At 41.9% G+C, this 16167-nt stretch overlaps 1 protein-coding gene and 1 pseudogene across 1 annotated transcript; one reads left to right on the forward strand and one right to left on the reverse strand.

Moving 5' to 3' along the window:
- Positions 1-391: 391 nt before the first annotated feature.
- On the reverse strand, positions 392-8930 carry LOC135536301 (mediator of RNA polymerase II transcription subunit 6-like; annotated as a pseudogene).
- Positions 8931-11841: 2911 nt separating this feature from the next.
- Positions 11842-15763, forward strand: LOC135536303 (tetratricopeptide repeat protein 9A-like). Its single transcript, XM_064962659.1, has 3 exons — positions 11842-12319; positions 13190-13375; positions 15681-15763. The coding sequence occupies exons 1-3, from the start codon at positions 11842-11844 to the stop codon at positions 15761-15763; spliced, it is 747 nt and encodes a 248-aa protein (XP_064818731.1).
- Positions 15764-16167: the final 404 nt, after the last annotated feature.

Consider the following 16167-nt stretch of genomic DNA (forward strand, 5'->3'; position numbering starts at 1 on the left):
TTCCACTGCTGTATTTTCAATCATGACAGATTTTTCAAGTTACTCGTCAAAAATATTAATTGATCATCAAGTTAAATCAGCGAGACACTACAATCTCCTTGACTCTCATCAAATGAGATTGGTCCAACTGCAAGACTCTTCAATATCTCAGGAGGATCCCATATCTGATGTCCAAAGCAGAATATCTAAATTGACCACACCTGGCTACATTAGATTACATACATTTAATCACATTAAAAAATACATCTTTTGATGAATAATGACAAACTCAAGTCACTGCAGAATTTTTGAAAATTATTATATTCAGAAAAGTATGAAACATTTTTTTTTTCAATGAAAACACACAATGGATTCAGGATCACTTGACGTGGAAAAAAAACAATTACATATTGAAAAAATAAATTGTGTGGATGTGTATTTACGCTTCAGAGATAACGCCCCCAAAAAAGATTTACCGGTGATCTCACTGGGTCCTTAACCTCTCACCTCTAGCGTCATCACAGAGAGAAGTCTTGGGGCGATAGTAAGATGTACATGTTGTCAGTAACTAGACAGTTCTAGAACATGGATGGAATGTCCCATGAGCTCTGGTACTGGGACAGACAACTCATATCGTCTGCTCATGCCAGCATCCCAAATGGCACCCTATTCCCTATATAGTGCACTACTTTTGACTAGGGCTTATTAGGGCTCTGGTCAAACGTAGTGCACTATATAGGGAATAGGGTGCCATTTGTGACTATTCATTTGCCTAATGCCATTCCAAGCCCTTCAGAAACAGGATGATGATGGGTTGTTATGGTCTGTTTGGTCTGGAAACTGGGATGTCGGTCCATTTCCACACACCTTCCATCAGACACAAACCACTTCCTTAGCATTGTTCAGTCAGATAGGGTTGTACCTGTCCCATATGTCCTTTCAGTGTGCCTTGCTAGAATTAACAAAAGGTGATACTGGCAATAGCAATGTGAGGTTTTTTTTTTCTTCTTATTTTCTTTGAAGGATGGACATAATCAGAAATATATACAGGAGTGGCCATCGGTCATCACTGCAGCCTGGGCCGTTTCTCCGGAGGTGGTTTGCTGCTAGGGGGAGCTGGAGCAGAGGTCTTGGTGGCTGGCTCTCTCTCTCTCTCTTCCTGTTTCACCAGCTCTACAGGGGGTTCAGTCTCCTTCTTCACCTCCACTACAACACAATCCATACAGTAGATTAGACAGGCAACCCGAAAACAGGACACAAGGAGACAAAAACAACACTCCGAAATGTCCAGATTCGGGAAACATGACCGAACCTTTTCCAACAGTAATGTTCATCAACATTTTAGTTGTTGATAAATGTCTAAATCCCATCGTAAAAGAATAGCAAATGGTTCTGCAATATTAGCTGTACACTCTTACCTGGGATGGGCTTCTCACCAGGTTTAGGCTAAAATTGTTGCAAAATAAATAAAAAGAATTACACACAGAATATAGATGAGCAAATGTGAAGCTCAATAATACAATGTTACAATTGAATGAATCGGTGTAATGTATATTGGCTGAGGTATTAGCAACACGATCCATAATTCTGACTTTCTGATTGGTGGCGTGTCGTACCTGATAAAACGTTGGAGGAAACTTGGACCTCAAATCGAGTAGAAGTGTGTCAACACGTTGCCTCTGGAACAGGGAACTGGGCTCCTCTTTCTTCTTCGACTTCGGCTCGGCTTTGGCATCTACAGACATCGAGTTTAAAAAAAATCACATGTTATTGGTCGTATACACGTTTTTTAGCAGATGTTATTGCGGTTGTAGTGAAATGCTTGTGTTCCTAGCTCCAACAGTGTAGTCATATCTAACAATACACAACCATACACACAAATCTAAAAGTAAAAGAATGAAATTAAGAAATATATAAATATTAGAACGAACAATGTCGGAGTCCGGAGTCTATATATACATGTGACGGGTGTATAGAGTATAAATATATACGGGTGTATAGAGTATAAATATATACGGGTGTATAGAGTATAAATATATAAGGGTGTATAGAGTATAAATATATACGGGTGTATAGAGTATAAATATATACGGGTGTATAGAGTATAAATATATACGGGTGTATAGAGTATAAATATATACGGGTGTATAGAGTATAAATATATACGGGTGTATAGAGTATAAATATATACGGGTGTATAGAGTATAAATATATACGGGTGTATAGAGTATAAATATATACGGGTGTATAGAGTATAAATATATACGGGTGTATAGAGTATAAATGATATCTGGGTGTATAGAGTATAAATATATACGGGTGTATAGAGTATAAATATATAAATATATACGGGTGTATAGAGTATAAATATATACGGGTGTATAGAGTATAAATATATACGGGTGTATAGAGTATAAATATATACGGGTGTATAGAGTATAAATATATAAATATATACGGGTGTATAGAGTATAAATATATACGGGTGTATAGAGTATAAATATATAAATATATACGGGTGTATAGAGTATAAATATATACGGGTGTATAGAGTATAAATATATACGGGTGTATAGAGTATAAATATATACGGGTGTATAGAGTATAAATATATACGGGTGTATAGAGTATAAATATATACGGGTGTATAGAGTATAAATATATACGGGTGTATAGAGTATAAATATATACGGGTGTATAGAGTATAAATATATACGGGTGTATAGAGTATAAATATATACGGGTGTATAGACATTATGTGGATCGAATATTTAGTATACGTAGGATAGAATAGTAAATATACAGCTATAGTTTATTATTTATTATTATTTATTAGGATCGAATTGACTAGACTAGGAAAGTTGCTTAGGAGCTAGAATCAGAGCTGCCATGTCTTGTCAAACGCCATCTTGTTACAGACACTAAATACCATTGATGGGGAGAATGGTTGAAATACATTAGATACAGTACATATGTTATAAAGGTCACGGGAAAGCTACGATTTACTTCCTTCCTGCCTTAGGCCATGATTAGTGAAACATGCTTTTGATAGGCATCACACATTAAAAATAATGATTTATTGTTCGGAATGAAAACCAATGGACCAATAAACTCCCCTGCAAAACATCACCAAAAAACTGTAATACAACCACAACAAAGGGTTAGAGTTCACCAAATTCACATTCCACATTTTCCCCATTTAAAAGAATTAGAATTTCAGTGTACTCTCTGAATAGACTAGAATTGACACCAACACTGGCTAACATACCTCTCTTCAGTGTACTCTCTGAATAGACTAGAATTGATACCAACACTGGCTAACATACCTCTCTTCAGTGTACTCTCTAAATAGACTAGAATTAACACCAACACTGGCTAACATACCTCTCTTCAATGTACTCTCTGAATAGACTTGAATTGACACCAACACTGGCTAACATACCTCTCTTCAATGTACTCTCTGAAAAGACTTGAATTGACACCAACACTGGCTAACATACCTCTCTTCAGTGTACTCTCTGAATAGACTAGAATTGACACCAACACTGGCTAACATACTCTCTTCAGTGTACTCTCTAAATAGACTAGAATTGACACCAACACTGGCTAACATACCTCTCTTCAGTGTACTCTCTGAATAGACTAGAATTGACACCAACACTGGCTAACATACCTCTCTTCAGTGTACTCTCTGAATAGACTAGAATTGACACCAACACTGGCTAACATACCTCTCTTCAGTGTACTCTCTGAATAGACTAGAATTGACACCAACACTGGCTAACATACCTCTCTTCAGTGTACTCTCTGAATAGACTTGAATTGACACCAACACTGGCTAACATACCTCTCTTCAGTGTACTCTCTGAATAGACTTGAATTGACACCAACACTGGCTAACATACCTCTCTTCAATGTACTCTCTGAATAGACTTGAATTGACACCAACACTGGCTAACATACCTCTCTTCAGTGTACTCTCTGAATAGACTAGAATTGACACCAACACTGGCTAACATACCTCTCTTCAGTGTACTCTCTGAATAGACTAGAATTGACACCAACACTGGCTAACATACCTCTCTCCTCCTGGTCTTTGAAGTGCCACCAGTATCCTTTAGATGGGTGATAGCGACAGTACGACATGGCCTCATCAAGGCAGACTGGACACCGTGGACAGCAGACAGCTGTGGGGAGAATAACAGCAGTCAATACACAGGACGACAGAACTCCAGCAACTCATATGTCAACCAGGGTTGAGATCAATTCCAATTCAGGTCAATGCAGGAAAAATACTGCAATTCAAAATTTCTTCCGAATGCTTTTTAAATTTGATTTACTTTCTGAATTGACTGGAATTTAAATGGAATTGACCACGACATAAACCAAGATAATTCCGCTCTTTTCTAAAAACCCAAAGTAATAACATGGGAAGATACTAACAACATAGTCATAACACTAACGCATAGTAATGACAATGCCGGGGGTTATCTCTCTCTTACCACTCTCGATCCAATAACTGTTCCTAGATCAGGAGCCTGGTACACCACACCAGCTATAATGTAGTAGTCAGACAAAGGGACGACTGGGGAAATAAACACACAATATAGAGTACAGGATATAGAATTAGACACTGGAATTAAAGGACATGGGAAGATGAGCTCACAATATACAGTTGAAGTCGGAAGTTTACATACACCTTAGCCAAATACACTTAAACTCAGTTTTTCACAATTCCTGACATTTAATCCTAGTAAAGATTCCCTGTCTTAGGTCAGTTAGGATAACCACTTTATTTTAAGAATGTGAAATGTCAGAATAATAGTAGAGAGAATGATTTATTTCAGAATTTCTTTCTTTCATCACATTCCCAGTGGGTCAGAAGTTTACATACACTCAATTAGTATTTGTAGCATTGCCTTTAAATTGCTTAACTTGTGTCAAATGTTTCAGGTAGCCTTCCACAAGCTTCCCACAATAGGTTGGGTAAATTTTGTGATGGCCACTCCAATACCTTGACTTTGTTGTCCTTAAGCCATTTTGCCACAACTTTGGAAATATGCTTGGGGTCATTGTCCATTTGGAAGACGCATTTTCAACCAAGCTTTAACTTCCTGAGTGATGTCTTGAGATGTTGCTTCAATATATCCACATAATTTTCCCTCCTCATGGAGCCATATATTTTGTGAAGTACACCAATCCCTCCTGCAGCAAAGCACCCCCACAACATGATGCTGCCACCCCCGTGCTTCACGGTTGGGATGGTGTTCTTCGGCTTGCAAGCCTCCCCTTTTTTCCTCCAAACATAACGATGGTCATTATGGCCAAACAGTTCTATTTTTTTTTTTCAGACCAGAGAAAATTTCTCCAAAAAGTACGATCTTTGTCCCCATGTGCAGTTGCAAAGAATAGTCTGGCTTTTTTATTGGGGTTTTGGAGCAGACTTCTTCCTTGCTGAGCGGCCTTTCAGGTTATGTTGATATAGGACTTATTTTACTGTGGATATAGATACTTTTGTACCCGTTTCCTCCAGTTTCTTCACAAGGGGCGGCATGTAGCCTAGTGTTTAGAGCGTTGGACTAGTAACCGAAAGGTTGCAAGATCCAATCCCCGAGTTGACAATGTAAAAATCTGTCGTTCTGCCCCTGAACAAGGCAGTTAACCCACTGTTCCTAGACCAGCTAAACCACTGTTCCTAGACCAGCTAAACCACTGTTCCTAGACCAGCTAAACCACTGTTCCTAGACCAGCTAAACCACTGTTCCTAGACCAGTTAACCCACTGTTCCTAGACCAGTTAACCCACTGCGCCTAGACCAGTTAACCCACTGCGCCTAGACCAGTTAACCCACTGTTCCTAGACCAGTTAACCCATTGTTCCTAGACCAGTTAACCCACTGTTCCTAGACCAGTTAACCCACTGTTCCTAGACCAGTTAACCCACTGTTCCTAGACCAGTTAACCCACCGTTCCTAGGACGTCGTTGAAAATAAGAATTTATTCTTAACTGACCTGACTAGATAAATAAAGGTTTAAAAAAAAGAAGAAGAAAAAAGTCATTTTCTGTTGTTCTGGGATTGATTTTCACTTTTCGCACCAAAGTATGTTTATCTCCAGGAGACAGAATGCGTCTCCTTCCTGAGCGGTATGACGGCTGCGTGGTCCCATGGTGTTTATACTTGCATACTATTGTTTGTACAGATGAAAGTGGTACCTTCAGGCGTTTAGAAATTGCTCCCAAGGATGAACCAGACTTGTGGAGGTCTACAATTTTTTTTCTGAGGTCTTGGTTGATTTCTTTTGATTTTCCCATGATGCCAAGCAAAGAGGCACTGAGTTTGAAGGTAGGCCTTGAAATACATCCACAGGTACACCTCCAATCGACTCAAATGATGTCAATTAGCCTATCAGAAGCTTCTAAAGCCATGACATCATTTTCTGGAATTTTCCAAGCGGTTTAAAGGCACAGTCAACTTAGTGTATGTAAAATGCTGACCCACTGGAATTGTGATACAGTGAATTATAAGTTAAATAATCTGTCTGTAAACAATTGTTGGAAAAATTACTTGTGTCAAGCACAAAGTAGATGTCCTAACCGACTTGCCAAAACTAACAAGACATTTGTGGAGTGGTTGAAAAACGAGTTTTAAATGACTCCAACCTAAGTGTATGTAAACTTCTTACTTCAACTGTAGAGTACAGGATGTAGAATTATAGCCTGGAATAAAGGACGTGGGAACATGACATAAACTTTCCAAGAGGTATTGATAAAGATGTTTTCTGTGGTGTGTGTGTGTCGGAAGTCTGTGTGTGTCGGAAGTCTGGTGTGTGTGTGTGTCGGAAGTCTGTGGTCTGTGTGTGTCGGAGGTCTGGTGTGTGTGTGTCAGAAGTCTGTGGTGTGTGTGTGTGTGTGTGTCAGAAGTCTGTGGTGTGTGTGTGTCGGAAGTCTGTGGTGTCGAAAATCTGTGGTGTGTGTGTGTGTCAGAAGTCTGTGGTGTGTGTGTCAGAAGTCTGTGGTGTGTGTGTGTGTCAGAAGTCTGTGGTGTGTGTGTGTGTCAGAAGTCTGTGTGTGTGTGTCAGAAGTCTGTGGTGTGTGTGTGTCAGAAGTCTGTGTGTGTGTGTGTCAGAAGTCTGTGTGTGTGTGTGTCAGAAGTCTGTGGTGTGTGTGTGTCAGAAGTCTGTGGTGTTCTCTGTGGATCACCCTGAGTAGGAGACTGTCTCTGCTGTTTCCTGATGATGTAGAGGATGGGCTCCTGGGCATGAAGGAGAATGTACTCCACTCCAACCATCTGACTGAAATAGACACATAAATGTAAGTCAGTTAGGCTAGTAACTATATTATTACACTCACAGAAAATGATCCATGGGATGGACGGACAGTTTTGCTGACACAGATAACACCTAGTCCTGGACCAAAAAAGCATTGTCAATGGACACTGTCAATGGGACTAGTCGGCTTAATCTGTGTCAGGGGCAGTGTTAGTGTAATAAATGTAACGAGTAATATGTTGGCCTAATAAATCACTATTTGAAAGTAACAATCCCTGGTAGCCTACTGATTAGAGCGCTGGGCCAGTAACCGGAAAGTTGCTGGATCAACACCCCGAGCTGACATGGTAAAAATCTGTTGTTCTGCCCATGAGCAGGGCAGTTAACCCACTGTTCCCCTGAACAAGGCAGTTAACCCCACTGTTCCCCTGAACAAGGCAGTTAACCCCACTGTTCCCCTGAACAAGGCAGTTAACCCCACTGTTCCCCTGAACAAGGCAGTTAACCCCACTGTTCCCCTGAACAAGGCAGTTAACCCCACTGTTCCCCTGAACAAGGCAGTTAACCCCACTGTTCCCCTGAACAAGGCAGTTAACCCCACTGTTCCCACGAACAAGGCAGTTAACCCACTGTTCCCCCGAACAAGGCAGTTAACCCACTGTTCCCCGAACAAGGCAGTTAACCCACTGTTCCCCTGAACAAGGCAGTTAACCCACTGTTCCCCGAACAAGGCAGTTAACCCACTGTTCCCCGAACAAGGCAGTTAACCCACTGTTCCCCGAACAAGGCAGTTAACCCACTGTTCCCCGAACAAGGCAGTTAACCCACTGTTCCCCGAACAAGGCAGTTAACCCACTGTTCCCCCGAACAAGGCAGTTAACCCACTGTTCCCCTGAACAAGGCAGTTAACCCCACTGTTCCCAATGGCGCAGAAGACGTGGAGGTTGATTAAACCAGCCCCCCCCACCACTCTGATTCAGAGGGGTTGGGTTAAATGTTTAAGACACATTCCAGTTGAATACATTCAGTTGGACAACTGACTAGGTACCCCCCTTCCCTTTTACACTGGAAACTGGCTAATAGCCAGTGTGTCAGCCATATTCAAAGCCAGCATCAAAATAAACCCTTACTTGAGATGTTCCAGAGTGAGCCGCTGCATCTTCACCACCTCGTTGTTACAGGTGCGGTCGTAGAACGGATTACTCCTCTCGGAGAAATAGTCCAGCACATTGCCAGGGTTGAGGATGGGCACCCAGCCACTATCAACCCACGATATCCCCAGGAGGTTGTTGTCTAGAAGGAGCAGCAGGTAACGAATGAAGTTACACGTTTTATTACAAGAATAAGGGTAAACGTGTTGGTATAACGTGCACATTTGTTTTGATGAAAACAGGCTGATTAGTTTGGTAAACAGATCGTAAACTGTCTTGCTAAGCTAACGCGCCAGCGAAACTAGCTAGCTTTGTGCCGTCAAGCAAATGATTTTCCTGAAAGCTATTCATTATAATTCTCAGAAATCGTAAGAGGGATACATTAGCGTACATGACTATTTTTCGATTTTCAATCGGACACACAATACATTACTTTTCAATTAATGAAAGAAACACTTCGCTACCTCTCAAATCCACCGACGCCATCTTGTGCTGTAAACAAATGTCGCACAGAAAGCGTCTGTCGCTGGTAGATGACGTAATCAGCAGCGTGACGCCAGGTCACGTCTAATGCCGCATTCAAAAGAACTGGGAACTCGGGAAAAAAACGAGCTCCGACAGGGGGAAAATGTTTTTGAACTGAAATCCCAACTCGGGAACTCGGGCCTCTTGAACTCCGACCTGAAGATCTCTGATGTCATGATGTGACCTCGTATTCTTCCGAGTTCCCAGTTGTTTTTAACGTGGCATAAATACAGCTTTTTGTCGAATTGACATCAAAAGTTGCTTTAATTTTATCTAACCGTAACGCTTTCCCTAACCTTAACCTAATTCTCCCAATCTGCTATGTTAATTATCCTAACCTGCAGCGTAAATTCTCCTAAACCTGCTAAGAAAAATACAGTTTCTAGACAAAACCATGAGGCCCCGTCAGAATATGCGAGGACGTAGGGAGTGTTAACTAAGATTGTATGTATGGTTGGATAGGTCAATGCAAAGTTATCTTTACACTTCTTTGCAATTATTTACAATTCAGTAGTCTAAATGTTTTCAAGATATATTAGCCACGTGAGAGACAGACAGACACACAGAGAGTTAATGATCTCAGCAGTCAGTCTATTTTTTATCAAAGATTAACCACTAGCCTTCTTTTTACTACCAGTTTGTGGGGAAACTCACCAGCCAAAGCCAACATGCCCCCCAACCAGATGGTGAGCTGATAGCTGACATAGACAGAAGCAACATGCTCAATTAGTTAGGCCACTGGGAAAAAAAGATCAAATAGACTTGTGATGAAGGATTTATTGGAATAATATAATTAAACGAGCAAGATAGAACTTAATGACAGGGATTGGGGATTAATTACCAGGCCAACAACCCACGATAATGTCCTTGTTATTAACTTGATTGATATGCTGCTATCTGAGTAAGATTATGGGATATTGGGAAAGCCCTGGGATGGTAGAGTGTAACAGGCCTAGCCTATAATGAAGATGTTGTCCCAAATGGCACCTTATTCCTTACATAGTGCACTGCATTTGACCAGAGCCTATAGGGCCCTGGTCAAAAGTAGTGCACTAAATAGGGAATAGGGTGCCATTGGGGAAGCACAAATGGGCTGCGTCAGTGTCAGAGCTGGGATACCCTGGGCTGGTTGTATGTACCTCAGTGGGGTGCAAGACAGACAGTAGGGGTCAGTGTCTGAGTGACACTTGCTTCAACTTTACCTCGGTTGGAACGTCTAGACACACCCAAACAACTGCACTTCAGTGGTCAGTGTGTATTTGGGATAGTTATTTGCAGTCTGGGTGTGGTGCTGATGTTGAATAGTAGGCCTGTAGACTAAATAACTGTCTGTGTGCTGACGTTGAATAGTAGGCCTGTAGACTTAATAACTGTCTGGATGTGGTGCTTGGTTCCAGGCCCTCTTCTCTTCTCTCTATACACTAAGCCACTCAGCTCCGTCATATCCTCACATGGTCTCTCCTGTCTTTGCTATGAGGTTGACACTCAACTACTTTTCTCCTTCCCCCCTTCTGACAACCAGGTGGGTGACACCCATCTCTGCTTGCCTGGCAGATATCCCAGCTTGGATGTCGAACCACCACCGCAAGCTCAACCTCGACAAGACAGAGCTGCTCTCCCTCCCGGGGAAGGCCTGCCTGCTCAAAGTCCTCATGTCACCCCCGCTCCTCTACACACTCCACCGGCGTTCTGTCGAATCTCACATCCACTACAAGACCATGGTGCTTTTACCTAATGAACAGCAAGAGGAACTGCCCCTCCTCACCGAAAGCACCTGAAACCCTACCTCTTCAAAGAGCATCTTAAATAATCCACCTCCTCACCCCCCCCACACAAAAAAACACTTGCACTTAAATACCCTCCCCCCTTCTAGCTCTGACTTTGTCGATAACTACTTCATTGAGTAAAAGTGTACTTGTTATGTCTTTGATATGTGGTTGTCCCACCTAGCTATTTTAAAATGAATGCACTAACTGTAAATCCCTCTGGTTAATATTGTCTGATAAATGTGTACATCGTCAATGTAAAATGAGGTAGGCTACAGAGAGGGGTATGCAGACATAGTCTCTCAGGCTGTAACCTACAGGCGGGAAGAGTTCAGACCATCTCTCAGGCCCTTTATCGCTCAGGCCCCCCTCTAGCAGTATAGATATGGGCCTGAGAGATAATGTCTGTTGCAGAGGTTACCAATTACATTCAACCCTGGGACGATTTTTCCTTGGGCAGATGGTATCAGGGGGACCGGTACAGAGTTATAAATAATGTGTACATTGCAAATTGACTGCAATAATCCCAAACAGATAAAGTATTTGACAAAAAACAGAATAATTTCAAACCTTTCTTACAGTGAGATACGATCACATATGCCTATCTATTTATCTATTTATCTATTTATCTATTTATTCATGGGAATAGGTCTACTTGGGAACAGATTTCCTCAAATAAAATCACCTCGATTTCCTGGTGATTTTACAGTATTTTATGTCCAACAACGAAATGTATAGATCTATGTATTGATTTTTGCTCAGAAAATAAAACCCTCGGGCCGCCTGCTGGGGAACCATGCTCTATTCAGGCATTAGGCTGTCGAAAAAACTCATGCAGAGATTCTAGAATTCTGATGATATGAAGAGAGAGGGTCTGATGCACGCAATGTCACGGAAGACTGGAATATAAAATATATAGCGGGCGAGCGAGCGAGGGTCCAGGCGTGCGTGCACCGGTCTTGCCTAACGCAAGGCTACGTTGCGACACAATAAAATAGCTGGGGGATGCACGGAGACAGCACGAATACAGCGGTAGCATGACGCGGGACTGAATCGATATGTTTCCCCTAGAAAAACCAGTCATGACATTGGGTCGGCTATCATTTGAGTGTAAAGGTCGTCGAATAGCCTAGGTAATTTATTATCGAGAAGATGAGTGTAAACCAGACTGGGTATGATGATATTTCTAGAGTGGATGGTGGAACTGTGACGGGCGGCCTCAACGTCAGTGGTGCCCTGAAGCTGCAACAGTGTGCTCAGCCTCCCGCTAATCGACCCAGGGATGCCCGGCACCAGCAACATAGCAGCCGGCAGCACCAGCACGGCGGTGTACCTGTCAAACCGCCTTATTCCGGGCAGTCCGAACCCGCGGACATTGTGAAGCGCACCATCGACTTCAAGACACAAGGCACACAGTGTTACAAGGATAAGAAGTACCGGGAGGCGATTGGCCAGTACCACCGTGCTTTATTAGAGATGAATGGGTTGTGCCGGGTGCTGGGAGACCCTGATGCCAGCTCTAAGTCCCCTTCCTCGGTGCTGCCTACCATGACCAGGCCAGACAGCCTGACAGACGAGCAGAAAGGTGCCATGGAGATCGCTGAGCTGGAGTGTTACAACAGTCTGGCAGGTACATGATTATCATTACATTATTTTATGAAAAGAAACAGGGCACTTATTATCAGCTGCAGACTTGATGGTTTATTAATGCTTTACATCATCATCATCCTCACCACCACCACAATCATCATCATCATCATCACCACCACCATCTTCATCATTACCATCACCACCACCATCATCATCATTACCACCACCATCACTACCATCACTATCATCATCATCATTACCACCACCATCATCATTACCATCACCACCATCATCATCATCATTACATCACCACCACCATCATCATCATCATCACCACCATCATCATCACCACCATCATCATCACCATCATCATCACCATCACCACCATCATCACCACCACCACCATCATCACCACCACCACCATCATCACCACCACCACCATCACCACCATCATCATCATCACCACCACCACCATCATCATCACCATCATCATCACCACCACCATCATCACCACCACCATCATCATCATCATCATCACCACCATCATCATCACCACCATCATCACCACCACCACCATCATCACCACCACCATCATCATCATCATCATCATCACCACCACCACCACCACCACCATCATCATCATCACCACCATCATCACCACCACCACCACCACCACCACCATCATCATCACCACCACCATCATCATCACCACTACCACCATCATCATCACCACCACCATCACCACCACCTGCTTAGAATTGTATTAAGCCTGCTGTCAAGTTTAGGCATGAGATTGACATTTACATTCATACTGTCTGTAGCCATTTAGACTGAATTCCTGTTTGACAGAATTCAAATGAACTGTCTCAAAATTCTTGTTTTGATAATTCCCGTGTTTCTCACCTCCCAGCGTGCCTGTTGCAGATGGAGCTGGTCAACTATGAGCGTGTGAAGGAGTATTGTCTGAAGGTGTGTTGCGTAAAGGAAGGGGACCACTTCAAGGCTTTGTACCGCTCTGGAGTGGCCTACTATCACCTAGTAGACTTCCACAAGACCCTTCACTACCTCAAGGAGTCCCACAAACAGCAGCCAGCAGGTGAGGATGAGGCCTTTTCCATTACAGTTGACGAGGCGAGGAGAGGATTTTTGAGGAATTAAAACAACTCCAATTGAGATTCTACCAGTGCACATTTCATATATCATTCAATTTGATCAATCTCACTCGATTCTGAAGCAAGCCCCGTGTCGGGATTTTAAAAAGCTTCTTTCTTTACAGAGGTATATTTGAGACATTCTTTAGAGGTGATCAAGGATTATAATGGAATTATAATGTCATATACAGTGCCTTGCGAAAGTATTCGGCCCCCTTGAACTTTGCGACCTTTTGCCACATTTCAGGCTTCAAACATAAAGATATAAAACTGTATTTTTTTTGTGAAGAATCAACAACAAGTGGGACACAATCATGAAGTGGAACGACATTTATTGGATATTTCAAACTTTTTTAACAAATCAAAATTATTCAGCCCCTTTACTTTCAGTGCAGCAAACTCTCTCACAGATGAGCTTCCCTGTGACGGTTTCTGACAGTTTGTGCAAAATTTCTTCGGATTTTATTTGGTTGTGCAAACCCACAGTTTTCATCAGCTGTCCGGGTGGCTGGTGTCAGACGATCCCGCAGATGAAGAAGCCGAATGTGGAGGTCCTGGGCTGGCGTGGTTACACGTGGTCTGCGGGTTGTGAGGCCGGTTGGACGTACTGTCAAATTCTCTAAAAATTACATTGAAGGCGGCTTATGGTAGAGAAATTACCATTAATTTCTCTGGTAACAATTCTGGGGCCATTCCTGAGGTCATCATGCCAATTGCACGCTCCCGCAAAACTTGAGACATCTCTGGCATTGTGTTGTGTGACAAAACTGAATAAAACTGTGTAATGATCATGTTGTTTAATCAGCTTCTTGATTTGCCACACCTGTCAGGTGGATTAATTATCTTGGCAAAGGAGAAATGCTCACTAACAGGGATGTAAACAAATGTGTGCACAAAATGTGAGAGAAATAAGTTTTTTGTGGGTATGGAACATTTCTGGGATCTTTTATTTCAGCTCATGAAACATGGGACCAATACTTTACATGTTGCGTTTGCATTTGTGCATGGTGTCATGACTCTCCTGGTTGAGGATCCAAGGCCTCAGATCAGCTTGGCAAATGGCTTACAGATAGCCAGACCCCCCTCTCTCCTCTCCTCTCCTATGGGCTGGGATGGTTTTATGACACCTCACGCCAATCGTAAATTGTACTCTTTTTGGTCTCTAGTATCAAGATTGGAATGTCTTTGTTACAGAGACATTTTGCCGCCCAAAAAATCTAACATCCAAAGAGTGAACTTTGGAACAATATTTCTACGATAAGAATGTTAAGAGTGGTCTGTGGGGATCTAAAGAATAATCATGTCATATTTCTTCTTCATTTTGTGATGTTATTAAAAACTGTATAATGAAAAATACGGTAACTTGAAGAGCTTTCACACTGTGTGTGTCAGGTTTATATGCTTTACGTTGTGTAGGAAATATGAAGAACGATTAAACTGTTTTTGTTAAGACATGAATGTGATTTGAGTTTTCTAATGAGATCATAGTTTTCATGTCCGTTGCACATTAACTAAGCCACTCCCCCGAATGAGGTCATAAGAGCGTGTCAGTGTGATGGAACCACCTTTTTCGACCAGAGGACTCGCTAAGAATTAACATGCAGACATTGAAGCGTAAGCTAAACGTGACAAATGGTTGAAACTCTAAGACAAGAAAGCGTGCAGCTGTGGCTACACGTGGAAATGGTTGAAAACTCTAACTCTCAACAGAGTGAGAATAGTCCCTTTCTCTATCGTTCTCTTTCCCCACCCCTTCTCCATTGTGTAACAAGCCATCATATCTTGTCAGTCCACCCGGGACTTTTGTCTGTGTTATTCTGTGTTATTAGTTAGTAAATAAATAATTAAGTATATTTTGTGTAGAACTGAATAATAAGAAAAGGCTGGGGTCTTGCGGCGTCTGTGACGTTCAGAATGAGACTGATATGAGGTAATGATTAATAAATGACTTATCAATATATAACTAATATTATCTGTAGAGTTTAATTCGGAAGATGGTAACTCGTTAAACCACTTCTTCCGTGGTGCCCCAAATTCCTAATGAGTTCATTTGTTACATGATTAGTTAGTAATTAGTTGATTAGATAAATAACAGTCATCAGATTAATTAAGGTAAAGTTATGACTCCAAGTTTACCTGGTTGTCAGCAATTCCAATTTTGATCGAAATCACACGTTTCCCAGTTCAACAGAAAATAATAAAGAACGGATTTTGATAAAGCTTTTTCTGTCTTTGTCTTTGTCTTTCCAGACACCAATGTTCTCCGTTACATCCAGCTGACTGAGATGAAGATCCGTCGTTCTGCCCAGAGGGAGAAGAAAGAGACCACATAAACAACCAACTAAATCACTTTCTGTTTTAATAACTAACTCACTTCTCACTTCACGTAAAATGTGTGCTTTCTTCATGTGCCACCCAGATCTAGTACACCACGAGTCTTGGGCCGGGATTCAATCCGAAACCGCGCTTGACATTTTGGGGTAATTTCCAATTGAGCCGACATCTGCAGTGCTCACCTTGAATGCAATATTTGTAAATGTGGTAACATTACCTTTTAAAAGCTGCATTTGTACAAGCGTGCTTGGATTGAATCCCGACCTTGGTGTTTTAAAGGATATTTACAGATATGCTTTAGCCTTGCACAGCCACTTTTATCCATCTTCTTATTCTTCCTGACAATTATGTGATTCATACCAATGGGCCTATTTTACTACTACACACAGAACGACTGTATGTC

The sequence above is a fragment of the Oncorhynchus masou genome, unplaced genomic scaffold (genome assembly GCF_036934945.1).
Source record: "Oncorhynchus masou masou isolate Uvic2021 unplaced genomic scaffold, UVic_Omas_1.1 unplaced_scaffold_593, whole genome shotgun sequence".
Lineage (NCBI taxonomy): Eukaryota > Metazoa > Chordata > Actinopteri > Salmoniformes > Salmonidae > Oncorhynchus > Oncorhynchus masou.